The sequence below is a fragment of the Solanum stenotomum genome, chromosome 1 (assembly GCF_019186545.1).
Source record: "Solanum stenotomum isolate F172 chromosome 1, ASM1918654v1, whole genome shotgun sequence".
Taxonomy (NCBI): Eukaryota; Viridiplantae; Streptophyta; class Magnoliopsida; order Solanales; family Solanaceae; genus Solanum; species Solanum stenotomum.
Window position 1 is genome coordinate 85,810,961 of NC_064282.1, and position 15,195 is coordinate 85,826,155.

Here is a 15,195-nt window from a genome sequence, read left to right on the forward strand (position 1 = left end):
CAGCCCCGAAATCGAAAGATTTCTCCGTGGAATTCGTCACTAGGTATGTGGGATTTCACTAGTGGGTTCCTTTCGCCCATTAGGTCCCTAGAATTCAGTCAGATTCTTGATTCCATGATTATGAACAGACCTAGGGTTTTTAGAATTTCAACAAATCATCATGAATTAGTTATTTAAGTGTTCCAAATCAGATTATCATGTTATTGCTCAGTTTATCGCATGAATTTCAGAACCCTAGCTATGTATTTCTTTAGTTCTTGAATTACACATGCTAGGTCAGATATTTCAGTATTCAGTTTTACATACCTCAGTTTATGAATGCATCATTATCAGATTAATTGTTGCATTCTCAATTTGCATGTTTATTTTCGAGCTATCCAGTATTTACAGAAATTCAGTCATAACTAGTTAATCACTCAATTCATTGAGAGTAGCATAATACCGAGTTGGTTCTGAGTTAATTTGTTTATCTTATAGGATCTATTTTAAATTACTCGCTATTTTGAATCCTAGATGTAAATTATATGATACATCCGATCAAACTATTTTGGTAGAAACTAATTTCGTTAGATCTAAGGTCACTACTAGAAGACCTATAAAGTGGGAAGAAATTAACTTTCCTGCTACTTGGACTTTAGATTCTGTTATACCCCCAAAACATTTGGCAAATGCCGTCACTAATTCTGAATATTCTCATATCAATCAAAATTCAAATGGAAAAATCTGTATGCAGTTTGATGATAAAAGTATTCCTTATAATAGACATTCTTTTGCTTCCGATAGACGATTGACTATCCAACATATTTCTCCTATAGAACCTTGTTATGGTCCAGCCAGAAATCGCGCTGCTTCTTTACATACTCTATCGACAGTTATATCTGTAGAAAAACAAAAGATTAAAATTGATCCTCGTTTAAATATTGTTCAAACAAATGATAAATCATCTGATGTTTCTGATAAGAATATTCCTTCTGTTTCCGAAATGGAATTTAATCCTAATAATAGTTGGTGATGACTAAACACCAAATTGATTTTAGTCCAGGTTCACTGGCAAGAAAATATATTTAAAACGAATTTTCAAATAAAAAATGGGATAGGCTTAAAACTTGGTTTTTTGACACTTATAGTGAAGATGATTTAAATAATATTTCTCAAGAGTTTTATGAAACTTGTGCTCTGCATAATCATATTATGTTTTTTGTACCCTGGTTTATAACCACCTACTTACCTTTATTCATCAATGTTCTTGAACGATCGTATAAAGATGAAACAGGTAATATTATTAAATCTATTTATCCTCCTCAAGTTCTGTTCATTTTACCGAATAATACAGGTATAACCTTTACTTCATTTCAAAGCTTTATTGAAAACGAGGTTGCAGCAGTAAGTATCAATGAGATTAATCGAATTATTTCTCAAAATAATTATTTGGGTCTTTATGTTAAAGTCATTGGCGAACATATTTGTTCTCTTGATAATAAGTTAGATAAACTTATTACTTTGATAACTCAAATTGATGATAAATTGAAAGCTGAGAAGTCAGTTGCTGAGATACATGATTTCATTCTTAGACCTCTTCATGATCTTGAAAGTCTTCTTGATAAGAAGTTTTCAGAATTCGGCGCAAGTGCAAAACCTATAAGTATTGCTGAAGATTTTGCAGATGAAATAGAAACCACTTTCTATTTTAAAGGACAAGTGGAGATGGAAGTTAATAAACTTCGTGGGTATCCTAAAAAGAATAGTGGTTATGCTAGAAAACCTAGTATGCAAACCTACTACTACCCTAGGCCCACACCGCAAGATGTTCTTATAGAAGAAAGAGATTGGAATCAAACTAACACTTTTTACAGTGGAAGTGAGATTTATGAATGGAATCTAGACGGGTTAACAGATAGGCAGTTAACTATCTTAGTTCATAGAATGCTCATGTATGCTTCTATCTGCAAAAGTGTTAATAACACTGATAAGACTATTTGCAAGATGATCATTGCAGGTTTTACTGGTCAATTAAGAGGCTGGTGGGACAATTATATGAGTATAGATGCAAAAGCAGCGGTTATAAATGCTAAAGCTGCCACTGAAGGAGTTGATAACCTAGGATTTGCCTTAGTCAAAAATAGAGAAGACGTTGTGTATACCTTGATCTTAACCATTCTAGAACATTTTAGTGGTAGATTTACCAATCAGTATGAAATCGTCAGATCTCTTCTCAATGGCTTGAGATGTAGACATTTAGGTGAATTTAGATGGTATAAAGATACTTATTTAAGTCGGGTAATGGAACTTCTCGAAAATGGACTAGAATTCTGGAAAGCCAAATTCATAGATGGCTTACCCCCTTTATTTGCTGAAAGAGTTAAGAAGACCCTAAGAGATTCTCAAGGGATCATTCCTTATAACAATTATACTTATGGAAAGCTTATAACAAGTACATTCATTGTTGGTAATGCTTTACAATAGTAAAAACAGGTCCCTTATATGGGGCCTACACAGTACATCCACTGTTGGTAGTGCTTTGCATTACTGAGTTTTGTCCCTTATTTTTGCCAAAAGTTCTTCAGCCTTTCTTAGTGCCTCTGCTGGTTCTTCTTCTTCAATTTGTTGAGCTTCGTGCATATCTTAACTAGTCTCACTATGCATTGAGGAGTCTGATTTTGCATAATGATTTAAATTTGAAAGAAAAGTCTTTTATACATCTTCTAGGTAATTCAAAATCATTTGATTTTGCTCTTCTTCATCATGATTGGAAATCCTTCGAGCCATATGCTTTACCGAAGTTGAGTCATCAGTTACAATTCCTTTATTAGAAATCGATTTATATTCTTTAATAGTTGTTGCAATCTGATCCAACAGTTCTTGTCCATATATTGACTTTATTTGCGGATACTTTTTCATTAGTTTATCCCAGAAGTTATTATAATAAGTGCGATACAAACAGGGGATTTGTTCTTCAGTAAAATCCACCTCTGGAACCCATTTGTGGATCCATGGAATAGAAAATTCTATAAAGAAACATATCTGTTCAATTTGTTGTAAATAAGAAATGTGCTCTTGATGATATAATCTGTTAAGATCTGGAGAAATCTTCATCCATTCTTTGTATAACTTAAGAAATGGTTCGGGCAATATTTTTATTGTCGGCCCGTGGTATGACCACCAGTTCAAAAACCAATTAGGTATAGGACTAGCAAATATCTTTGCACATACCTTTATAAACCATGTATGTTTATGTCTTTCATTGTTGTAACAGAGGACTTTATCAAAAGCCTGGATATAATCCCAATATGTGAAACTCACCTTCACATTGTTAAGACTAACTTGTCTTTCTGTCATTGAGGAAATACCCCAATATTCAATGTGGATAATCTGTTTAATAATCATTTTAGAGAAGTTATAAACATTCTCACCTGTATTGATCCTGCGAAGTGTTGGAATTCAACACCAGTGCTTATTAACAAAGTTTCATAATACTTCCTAGTTTTGTATGACTCACCCGGGAAGTATAGTCCATTAAGTAAGTACCTTTGGAATATCTTCCAAGGTTCTTCTCTCCTCTGTATATCAGAATTTTCTAAGAGAAATATCATTTCTCTTTTTTCTACCTTTTCGTAGGTTTTGATATCATCAATAGTATCTTCTCTCGCTATTGAAGCAAAAGTATTACTTTGCTTTTGGGTTATATATTCTTGTAATTGAGCATATAACGGGTTATTTTTTGGAATATCTTCCAGATGTATTGATGAAGAGGTTTTCTCTTGTGATTTTGAATTTAATTTAACTAAACTCATTCCTCCTCTCTATATAATAGGAGTGCTGAATGATGAAGAAGATCCATAGGACGATCTTGATGAGACTGAGGATGATCTTCCTCTGCCTCTGCCTCTGCCTCTACCCTTAGTCATCCAAGGGTGTTTCATTCTGCAAATGAAACAATGAGTTTTAGACCCAATACGCGTCATAATAAGTGTTCGTTTCTTCTATTGATTTGAATAGATCTATCAACATTCCATCTATAATTTTCTAGCAAATAAGTTCTTTTACATCTCGATTAAGAGGAAGAACCTTTAGAATAGTAATCAATCTTTTTTCAGTAAAAAACATAGAGATAGGAATATCATTATATCTTTATGAAAAACTACTATATTCACTTATTTTTGAATGTATTCTCTTGATAAGAAGTCGGGGAGAGAGTTATCACTTCCTTTCTTATATAGAATCTCAAAATCAAAAGGTGCTAATTGTGCTTGCCACCTTGCAAACATTAATTTTGACGCATCATGTTTAAAGTCTTTGTCAAACATATACTTGACTGATTGAGCATCTGTTCTTATCATGAATTTCTGGTTGTATAGATCATCCTGAAATTTTAAAACACATTTTACGATAGTTAACATTTCCTGAGCTACCGTTGCATATTTTTGTTGAGCATCGCTCCATTTTCCTGAATGAAAACGAATAAGGTATTCATGCTTATCATGTGGATTAATTTGTTTTAGAATTCCACCATAACCCATATTGGACGCATCAGTCTCTACAATCTTAGGCCAAGCAGGATTGGCAAGGGTTAAGCAAGGTAAAGACTTAACTCTTTCTTTGATTGCTTTAACAAGATTTGTGAGACTATCAGTCCACAGTTTTTTATGCTCCTTTTTCAGCCTGTCGTATAACAGAGCTAGATTGCGACACAAGTTCTTGTAAAAGGGAGAAATATAATTTAAACTTCCCAAAAAATGCTGTAATTGCGTCCTATCAGTAATTATATCAGTAAACTTTGATGCGAATTCAATAGATCGCTGAATGAGAGTTATCTTTCCCTGGCAAATTAGATGACTCAAGAACCTTACTTCAGTTTGAAAAAGACTCATCTTAGGTTTAGATATTACCAAACCATTTTGAATAACTATTTTCTTAAAACTATCCAGATGTTTGATATGCATTTCAAGAGTCTTTGAATAAACTAAAATATCATCAATATAAATTATAATGAAATCCAAATAAGGATTAAAAATATCTTTCATGATCTTTTGAATTCAGAAGGGGCGTTTTTCAAACCAAATGGCATTACATTCCATTCGTATTGTCCAAACGGGACATTAAAAGCAGTTTTATACGAATGTTCTTTAAATAGTTGAATCTGCCGATATCCTGATTTTAAATCAAATTTTGAAAATATATTGGCGTCATATAATCTTGATAGTAAATCTCTTTTATTCGGAATAGGATATCTAATCCATTTTAAATATTTGTTTAAAGGTTTGTAATTTATAACTAACCTGGGGACACCACGTTCTTTCTCTGCTGCATTATTAACATAAAAGGCAGTACAAGACCAAGGTGACTTGAAAGGTTTTATCAAACCTTTTTGTAACAGATTATCGATCTCCTTTTTGCAGAATTCAACTAATTCGGAATTCATTTGGCAAGGACGAGATTTCGTAGGAATATTTTCCTCAGAGAAATCATCTTCATATGGAAGAGTCACAATGTGCTTTTTTCGATTCCAAATAGCACTAGGATGATCGGCACAAATATCAATGGCCATTTGTTCAGAGATTATTTTAATCTTCTCCTGTACTTTAGTAGCTTTCAAAGTATCGAATATATTCATACTAAAAATTTCAAGCTGCAAATAATTAATATGCTTTTGTTTCATTTCAATCAAAGCATTAATATCACGAGAAACAGGTTCAGTGATAAAAGTATAACTAATATTACGATCTTTATAAGTGGCCGAAAATCGTTTAGCATTTATATTGGTAAAGGGATAAATAGCATTTATAAATGGAGTTCCTAAAATGATAGGAGGATATAACTGATTTTTTACCAAGAAAAAGAAGTGAGAAATACAAACCCTCAGGGGTTGGCCTGCTGGCAATTGACTTGAGCCTTGAGGTTTGCTCCCTTTCAAGGTCTCAAGTTCGAAACCCACTAGGTGCAAACAATTTCTGAGGGCCATCGGACTGGGTAAAACCTGAATTAACCGTGGTGCACTTGCGGGAAACTCCTTGCCGAGGGCCTGTGCACCCCCGGGATTAGTCGGGGCTCAAAGAGACTCGGACACCCGGTGCAAATCAAAAAAAAAAAAAAAAAGAAGTGAGAAATACAAACTTTATTTTGGCAAATACGAGTGTTGGATAATTTATACTTTATATCTAAAGCATGTCCAGATGCGGATTTTACCATATGAGTAGTTTTCTCAAAATATTTAGTAGGCACTAGTCCTTCCTGAATGCAACTTACATCAGCTCCACTATCAATCATGGCAATATTAGATATAGAAAAAGAATTATCAATTAAAATAGTACATTTAACATACCATTTATGAGCTGTAACGACTTGCATCATTCCTAAAAACATATTTTGTTTAGGGTCAATATTTATTGGTTTAGCAAGAGTATTTTCTTCAACTGGATCATCATCAACCTTAGTTTTTCCTTTGCTATTAGCAGACTCAATTTGAGTAAGACGGTGATCACAAATAATATGATTTTGTTTAAGAAATTTAATTTCTTCTTTTAAATGTTCAATTTCTCCTTTTAAGTCATCAAAAAAAGAATCACGAACTACCATAGTTTGTTTAGATGAAAGTCTATTATGAACTTCAGACAAAGAATAGGGAGCAGAATAAACAAAATCATCTTTAACCTTTTTATCATCAGGAATGTTGTGTGCTGAAGAGCTAGTTTTACTAGTTGCTAACTAAATGATCTTTTCACGAAGAGTGTTATCAGTAACTTCTTTAAGAAGCTCTATAACATTGTCTGTAGTTATGGTGAATAAGTTCATATCTTCGAACTGAGATTGTAGTTTATAAAACTCGCCATGTTCACAATTACAGATATCACCATGACATTTACAAGAATCATTTGGGTCCTGTTGTTCTTTGTTAGAAGACTCGAGTTGATCATCTTTCGTTGAATAACTTGCTTCAGACTCTTCGTAGTCTGACTCGGAACCAGAAGTATAAAGGAAACTATAAACCTTTTCTTGAATATCTTCATCTAGTTCCAAAGCTTTAAGCTTTTCTAGTTTACAATTTGGAGCTATATGTCCAAATTTCCCACACTTGTAGCACTTGATCTTATCAAGATCTCTTTTTGACCTATTCTTAGTAAATCTATGAGATTTACGATGAGCCTTACGCTCTTCTCTTTCTTCTCTAGATCTTCTCCTAGATCTTCTTCTCATTCGATGAGATCTATGGTGTTCAGACTTAGAAGTCTCATGTTTGGTACCTTTAGAAGCATCTGGTAAATCAAATTGTGTACAAAAATCTCCTAATTGAGATTTTTCTCTTAGCTTGTCCATTTTAAGCTGTCTAGAGAGTTTTAACTCATTGCACAAATTTATGCCTTCTTGAGTACAAGCTCCAATAAGTTTTCCATAAGTATAATTGCTATAAGGAATAATCTCTTGAGAGTCTCTCAGAGTTTTCTTAACTCTTTCAGCAAATAAAGGTGGTAAGCCATCTATGAATTTGGCATTCCAAAATTCTAATCCATTTTCGGAAAGTTCCATTACCCGACTTAAATAAGTATCTTTATACCATCTAAATTCACCTAAATGTCTACATCTCAAGCCATTGAGAAGAGATCTGACGGTTTCATACTGATTGATAAATCTACCACTAAAATGTTCTAGGATGGTTAAGACTAAGGTATACACTGCGTCTTCTCTATTTTTGACTAAGGCAAATCCTAGGTTATCAACTCCTTCATTGGCAGATTTAGCATTTATAACCGCTGCCTTTGCCTCCATAGTCATATAGTTATCCCACCAGCCTCTTATTTGACCAGTAAAACCTGCAATGATCATCTTGCAAATAGTCCTATCAGTGTTATTAACACTTTTGCATATAGTAGCATACATGAGCATTCTATGAACCAAGATTGTTAACTGCCTATATGTTAACCCGTCTAGATTGCATTCATAAATCTCACTTCCACTATAAGAAGTGTTAGTTTTATTCCAATCTCTTTCTTCTATAAGAACATCTTGCGGTGTGGGCCTAGGGTAGTAGTAGGTTTGCACACTAGGTTTTCTAGCATAACCACTATTCTTTTTAGGATACCCACGAAGTTTATTAACTTCCATCTCCACTTGTCCTTTAAAATCGAAAGTGATTTCCATTTCATCTGCAAAATCTTCAGCAATACTTATAGGTTTTGCACTTGCACCGAATTCTGAAAACTTCTTATCAAGAAGACTTTTAAGATAATGAAGAGGTCTAAGAATGAAATCATGTATCTCAGGAGGCCTTTGAATAGGAACGTCAGGCTGTTTTAACTTAGATGCAATACCAGCAACTGGCTTCTCAGCTTTCAATTTATCATCAATTTGAGTTATCAAAGTAATAAGTTTATCTAACTTATTATCAAGAGAACAAATATGTTCGCCAATGACTTTAACATAAAGACCCAAATAATTATTTTGAGAAATAATTCGATTAATCTCATTGATACTTACTGCTGCAACCTCGTTTTCAATAAAGCTTTGAAATGCAGTAAAGGTTATACCTATATTATTCGGTAAAATGAACGGAGCTTGAGGAGGATAAATAGATTTAATAATATTACCTGTTTCATCTTTATACGATCGTTCAAGAACATTGATGAATAAAGGTAAGTAGGTGGTTATAAACCAGGGTACAAAAAACATAATATGATTATGCAGAGCACAAGTTTCATAAAACTCTTGAGAAATATTATTTAAATCATCTTCACTATAAGTGTCGAAAAACCAAGTTTTAAGCCTATCCCATTTTTTATTTGAAAAATCGTTTTGAATATATTTTCTTGCCAGTGAACCTGGACTAAAATCAATTTGGTGTTCAGTTATCACCAACTATCATTAGGATTAAATTCCATTTCGTAAACAGAAGGAATATCCTTATCAGAAACATCAGACGATTTATCATTTGTTTGAACAATATTTAAACGAGGATCAATTTTAATCTTTTGTTTTTCTGTAGATATAACTGTCGATAGAGTATTTAAAGAAGCAGCGCGATTTCTAGCTGGACCATAACAAGGTTCTATAGGAGAAATATGTTGGATAGCCAATCGTCTATCGGAAGCAAAAGAATGTCTATTATAAGGAATACTTTTATCATCAAACTGCATACAGATTTTTCCATCTGAATTTTGATTGATATGAGATTATTCAGAATTAGTGACGGCATTTGCCAAATGTTCTGGGGGTATAACAGAATCTAAAATCCAAGTAGTAGGAAAGTTAATTTCTTCCCACTTTATAGGTCTTCTAGTAGTGACCTTAGATTTGGCGAAATTAGTTTCTACCAAAATAGTTTGATCAGATGTATCATATAATTTACATCTAGGATTCAAAGTAGCGAGTAATTTAAAATAGATCCTATAAGATAAGAAAATTAACTCAGAACCAACTGTATAATTATAACCATGCGTTTTAACATCCAAAGTCAAAGCATCTAATATATTAGAATTTGTTAACGATAATTGCAGATTTGGTTGAGCATTAAAATAAACAGGACCATACGCCACTGTGGATTCTATCGAACCCATTAAAGATTGTCTAAAATTCAAATTTCTTGCATCTCGTAAAGCTGCTAAGAAAGTCTCGGGTAACCCTTTAAGGGTTAATGGTTTGAAAGCAATTTGTACCATGCCAATATGCAAAAATTTATATTGAGATCTATATAAATCAATATCACGTTTATTTAATAAACGAATAGTCTGTTCAGACGAGTTTAACGCCAAAGATTTCTCAGTTGTTCTAATTAACTGTTTATTGAAATTTTATCAAACCAACCATAATCATAAATAGTTCTAATATTAACTTTTGGAATAGTCCATTTGTTTAACAAATCGAGATTTTGAGGTATATCTACCTCTTCCAAACGAGTACTTTTAGTACAAGTGTCTCCTAGATCCATGATCAAAAGAGAGAAATATATCTATGCCGAAATACTTTAAATCTATTTAAATATTTACCATGAAAGTCCTAGGCTCTGATACCAACGAAACAAGATCTCAGAAGACGGGCGGTAGTCTGCACGGTCATCTTCAATCTAGCTTGTTAACATCCGAATTCAAAGAATAATCCGAATCGAAATACATATAAATTCTTATATAATTTGATGACTGTATGGAAGGATCTAATCCTTTTACCCAAGCAAGGGGTCTGTCTAGATTCAAATACGTATTGTCAATGAGCCCATGTGTCTAGCAGTTCTAACCGAGTATGACACGCCTTTTTAACTCATTTTGCGGGCTAAGACCACGGCTGGCTAAACGGAGTCACTAAGACAAAGTCATTAACTTGTTGTATTGAATCTGACTGTACCACTATCTCGGAACCAAGTCAAAAAATCATATATGAATTTATGCATATTTAAATAAAGTCTAGATCTTTCATGGTATATATAAAATTGAAGTTAGTTATCCGGCAGAGATATAAGTCTTTAGCCTGACATAGTCACGGCTTAAATAGGAGATTTATTAAATAAATAAGAAAGATAATTAAGAGAGATTACCTTAGGAACAAACATCACACTTTTATTCTCCGGCCAAAGTCCGGCAAACTCACAAATACTTCAAACTTTACAAAGGAGAGAGAGAGAGAAAGTAGAGAGAAAAGTTGGTTTCTAAAACCTGCTGCTCTCCTAAAATAAAAGCCTCTATTTATAGATTCATAAAGGCATCTAGGAATAGTAACAACGGGTCCCTTATATGGGGTCTGCACAGTACATTCACTGTTGGTAATGCTTTACAATATTAAAAATGGGTCCCTTATATGGGGCCTACACAGTACATCCACTGTTGGTAGTGCTTTGCATTACTGAGTTTTGTCCCTTATTTTTGCCAAAAGTTCTTCAGCCTTTCTTAGTGCCTCTGCTGGTTCTTCTTCTTCAATTTGTTGAGCTTTGTGCATATCTTAACTAGTCTCACTACGCATTGAGGAGTCTGATTTTGCATAATGATTTAAATTTGAAAGAAGAGTCTTTTTTACATCTTCTAGGTAATTCAAAATCATTTGATTTTGCTCTTCTTCATCATGATTGGAAATCCTTCGAGCCATATGCTTTACCGAAGTTGAGTCTTCAGCTACAATTCCTTTATTAGGAATCGATTTATATTCTTTAATAGTTGTTGCAATCTGATCCAACAGTTCTTGTCCATATATTGACTTTGTTTGCGGATCCTTTTTCATTAGTTTATCCCAGAAGTTATTATAATAAGTGCAATATAAACAGGGGATTTGTTCTTCAGTAAAATCCACATCTAGAACCCATTTGCGGATCCATGGAATAGAAAATTCTATAAAGAAACATATCTGTTCAATTTATTGTAAATAAGAAATGTGCTCTTGATGATATAATCTGTTAAGATCTAGAGAAATCTTCACCCATTTTTTGTATAACTTAAGAAATGGTTCGGGCAATATTTTTATTGTCGGCCCGTGGTAGGACCACCAGTTCAAAAACCAATTAGGTATAGGACTAGCAAATATCTTTGCACATACCTTTATAAACCATGTATGTTTATGTCTTTCATTGTTGTAACAGAGGACTTTATCAAAAGCCTGGATATAATCCCAATATGTGAAACTCACCTTCACATTGTCAAGACTAACTTGTATTTCTGTCATTGAGAAAATACCCCAATCTTCAATGTGGATAATCTGTTTAATAATCATTTTAGAGAAGTTATAAACATTCTCACCTGTATTGTATCCTGCGAAGTGTTGGAATTCAACACCAGTGCTTATCAACAAAGTTTCATAATACTTCCTAGTTTTGTATGACTCACCCGGGAAGTATAGTCCATTAAGTAAGTACCTTTGGAATATCTTCCAAGGTTCTTCTCTCCTCTGTATATCAGAATTTTCTAAGAGAAATATCATTTCTCTTTTTTCTACCTTTTCATAGGTTTTCATATCATCAATAGTATCTTTTCTGGCTATTGAAGCAAAAGTATTACTTTGCTTTTGGGTTATATATTCTTGTAATTGAGCATATAACGGATTATTTTCAGGAATATCTTCTAGATGTATTGATGAAGAGGTTTTCTCTTGTGATTTTGAATTTAGTTTAACTAAACTCATTCCTCTTCTCTGTATAATAAGAGTGCTGGATGATGAAGAAGATCCATATGACGGTCTTGATGAGACTGAGGATGATAATAATAATATTGTCTTTATGACTCCGTCTGATGAGCCGTGGTTTTAGCCCGAAATTGAGTTTGATAAGTAGGGCGCCTCATACCCGGTTAGAACTATCAGACACATGGGCTTAACGAAAGTATGTATTAGCTTCTTGACAGGTCCTTTGCTTGGGTAAAATAATTAAACCATGCAGTCTGAGAAGCTATGTTAAAATTCTTGTGTATTTCGATTCTTATGTAGTTGGACTACCTCTAAGGATATTGACTTGCTTGATCTATGACTGGGCGGACCACCACCAGGTCAGTGATCCTGTAACGTTGGTATCAGATATTGACTTGCTTGATCTATGACTGGGCGGACCACCACCAGGTCAGTGATCTTGTAACGTTGGTATCAGAGCCTAGGCACTTTCATGGTATATATATAATTGATGTGAAGAATTTCGGCATAGATATATTCTCTCTTTTATGGATCAAGAAGATATTAAAAGCACTCGACTAGAAGAGGTAGATATACCTCAAAACCTTGATTTGTTAAACAAATGGACTATTCCGAAAGTTAATATAAAAACCATTTATGATTATGATTGGTTTGATAAGATTTCTAATAAACAATTGATTAAAACAACTGAACAATCCTTGGCGCTAAACTCGTCCGAACAAACTATTCGTTTATTAAATAAGCGTGATATTGAATTATATAAATCTCAGTATAAATTTTTGCATATTGGCATGGTTCAAATTGCTTTTAAACCTTTAACTCTTAAAGGGTTACCAGAGACTTTCTTAGCTTCTCTACGAGATGCGAGGAATTTAAATTTTCATCAATCCTTGATGGGTTCGATAGAATCTACGGTGGCTTATGGTCCAGTTTATTTTAATGCTCAGCCCAATTTGCAGTTATCTTTGAATGATTCTAATATATTAGATGCTTTAACCTTGAATGTTAAAACACATGGTTATAACTATGCACCTGGATCTGAATTGATTTGCTTGTCGTATAGAATCTATTATAAATTACTTGCTACTTTGAATCCTAGATGTAAGTTATATGATACATCTGATCAAACTATTTTAGTAGAAACTAATTTCGCCAGATCTAAGGTCACTACTAGAAGACCTATAAAATGGGAAGAAATTAATTTTCCTACCACTTAGATTTTAGATTCTGTTAAACCCCCTGAGCAAATGACCGATGCTGTCACTAATTCTGAATATTCTCATATTAGTCAAAATTCTGATGGAAAAATTTGTATGCAGTTTGATGAAAAAAGTGTTCATTATAGTACACATTCTTTTGCTTCTGATAGAAGACTGGTTATTCAACATATTTCTCCGATAGAACCTTGTTATGGTCCAGCAAGAAATTGCGCTGCTTCATTACATACTTTATCAACAGTTATATCTGCAGAAAAACAAAAAATTAAAATTGATCCTCGGTTAAACATTGTTCAAACGAATGATAAAGCATCTGATATTTCTGATAAGGATATTCCTTCTGTATCTGAGATGGATTTTAATCTTAATGATACTTAATGATGAGTGAACAACAAATTGTTTTTAGTCCAGGTTCACTGGCAAGAAAATATATTCAAAACGAATTTTTAAATGAAAAATTAAACCGGTTTAAAACTTGGTTTTTTGACACTTATAGTAAAGAAGATTTAAATAATATTTCTCAAGAGTTTTATGAAACTTGTGCATTACATAATCATATTATGTTTTTTGTGCCTTGGTTTATAACCACTTATTTGCCTTTATTCATCAACGTTCTTGAACGATCTTACAAAGATGAATCGGGTAATATTATTCAATCCATTTATCATCCTCAAGCTCCGTTTATTTTACCAAATAATACTGGTATTACTTTTACTGTTTTTCATAAATTTATTGATAATGAGGTCGCCGCGGTAAGTATAAATGAAATCAATCGTCTTATTTCTCAAAATAATTATTTGGGCCTATATGTCAAAGTTATTGGTGAACATGTTTGTTCTCTAGACAAAAAATTAGATAGCCTGTCTAATCTGATTGTTCAAATTGATAGTAAGCTAAAATCTGTGAAACAAGTTTCGGAACAAGCTTCTTCGTCAAAACAGTCTGATGTTCATATTCAAAGGCCTCCTGAGATTTAGGATTTTATTCTTAGACCTTTGCACGACCTTGAAAATCTTCTTGATAAAAAGTTTTCTCAATTTGGTGCAAGTGCAAAACCGATATGTCTCGCTGAAGATTTTGCAGATGAGAAGAAAGTCACTTTTGATTTCAAAACTCAAATGGAAATGGAAGTTAATAAACTTCATGGGTATCCAAAGAAGAATAGTGGTAATACTGCTTATGCTAGAAAACCTAGCATGCAAACATATTACTATCCTAGGCCTACTCCTCAAGATGTTTTAATAGAGGAAAGAGATTGGAATCAAACTAACACTTCTTATAGTGGAAGTGAGATTTATGAATGGAATCTCGATGGGTTAACTGATAGGCAGTTGACGATTATGGTTCATAAGATGCTTATGTATGCTACTATCTGCAAAAGTGTTAGTACCACTGACAAAACCATTTGCAAGATGATTATTGCAGGATTTACCGGTCAACTAAGAGGATGGTCGGATAATTATATGCCCTCTGATGCGAGAGTAGCAGTTATTAATGCTAAGGCAGTAAATGAAGGAGTTGATAATTTAGGCTTTTCCCTTGTTCAAAATAGAGAAGACGTTGTGTATACACTTATTTTGACTATTCTTGAACATTTTAGTGGTAGATTTATTAATCAATATGAAACCATTAGATCTCTTCTAAATGGTCTTAGATGTAGACATTTAGGTGAGTTTAGATGGTATAAAGACACTTATTTAAGTCGGGTCATGGAACTTCCCGAAAATGGTTTAGAATTCTAGAAAGCCAAATTTATTGATGGCTTACCTTCTTTATTTGCAGAAATAATAATAATAATAATAATAATAATAATAATAATAATAATAATAATAATCAGATTGAGTCAAAAAAATCCGGTGAGTATCCATTTTTTCCGACAAGACTAATACAA

The 15,195-nt window shown here is 33.2% G+C and overlaps 2 protein-coding genes across 2 annotated transcripts in view; both read right to left on the minus strand.

Moving 5' to 3' along the window:
- Positions 1-15,195, minus strand: part of LOC125864367 (sphinganine C4-monooxygenase 1-like) — a 752,368-nt gene that overhangs the window by 674,126 nt on the left and 63,047 nt on the right. The window lies entirely within an intron of this gene.
- LOC125858163 (uncharacterized) lies at positions 3,801-5,545 on the minus strand. Its single transcript, XM_049537853.1, has 2 exons — positions 5,277-5,545; positions 3,801-3,921 (listed from the first exon to the last, which is right to left on the minus strand). The coding sequence occupies exons 1-2, from the start codon at positions 5,543-5,545 to the stop codon at positions 3,801-3,803; spliced, it is 390 nt and encodes a 129-aa protein (XP_049393810.1).

Excerpts from the sequence above, each read along its gene's own strand:
- LOC125858163 (XM_049537853.1), bottom strand. The coding sequence starts at position 5,545 with ATGGCCATTGATATTTGTGCCGATCATCCTAGTGCTATTTGGAATCGA. Across the intron at positions 3,922-5,276 it reads AAAGAACGTGGTGTCCCCAG|AATGAAACACCCTTGGATGA; the intron begins GTTAGTTATAAA and ends TTTCATTTGCAG.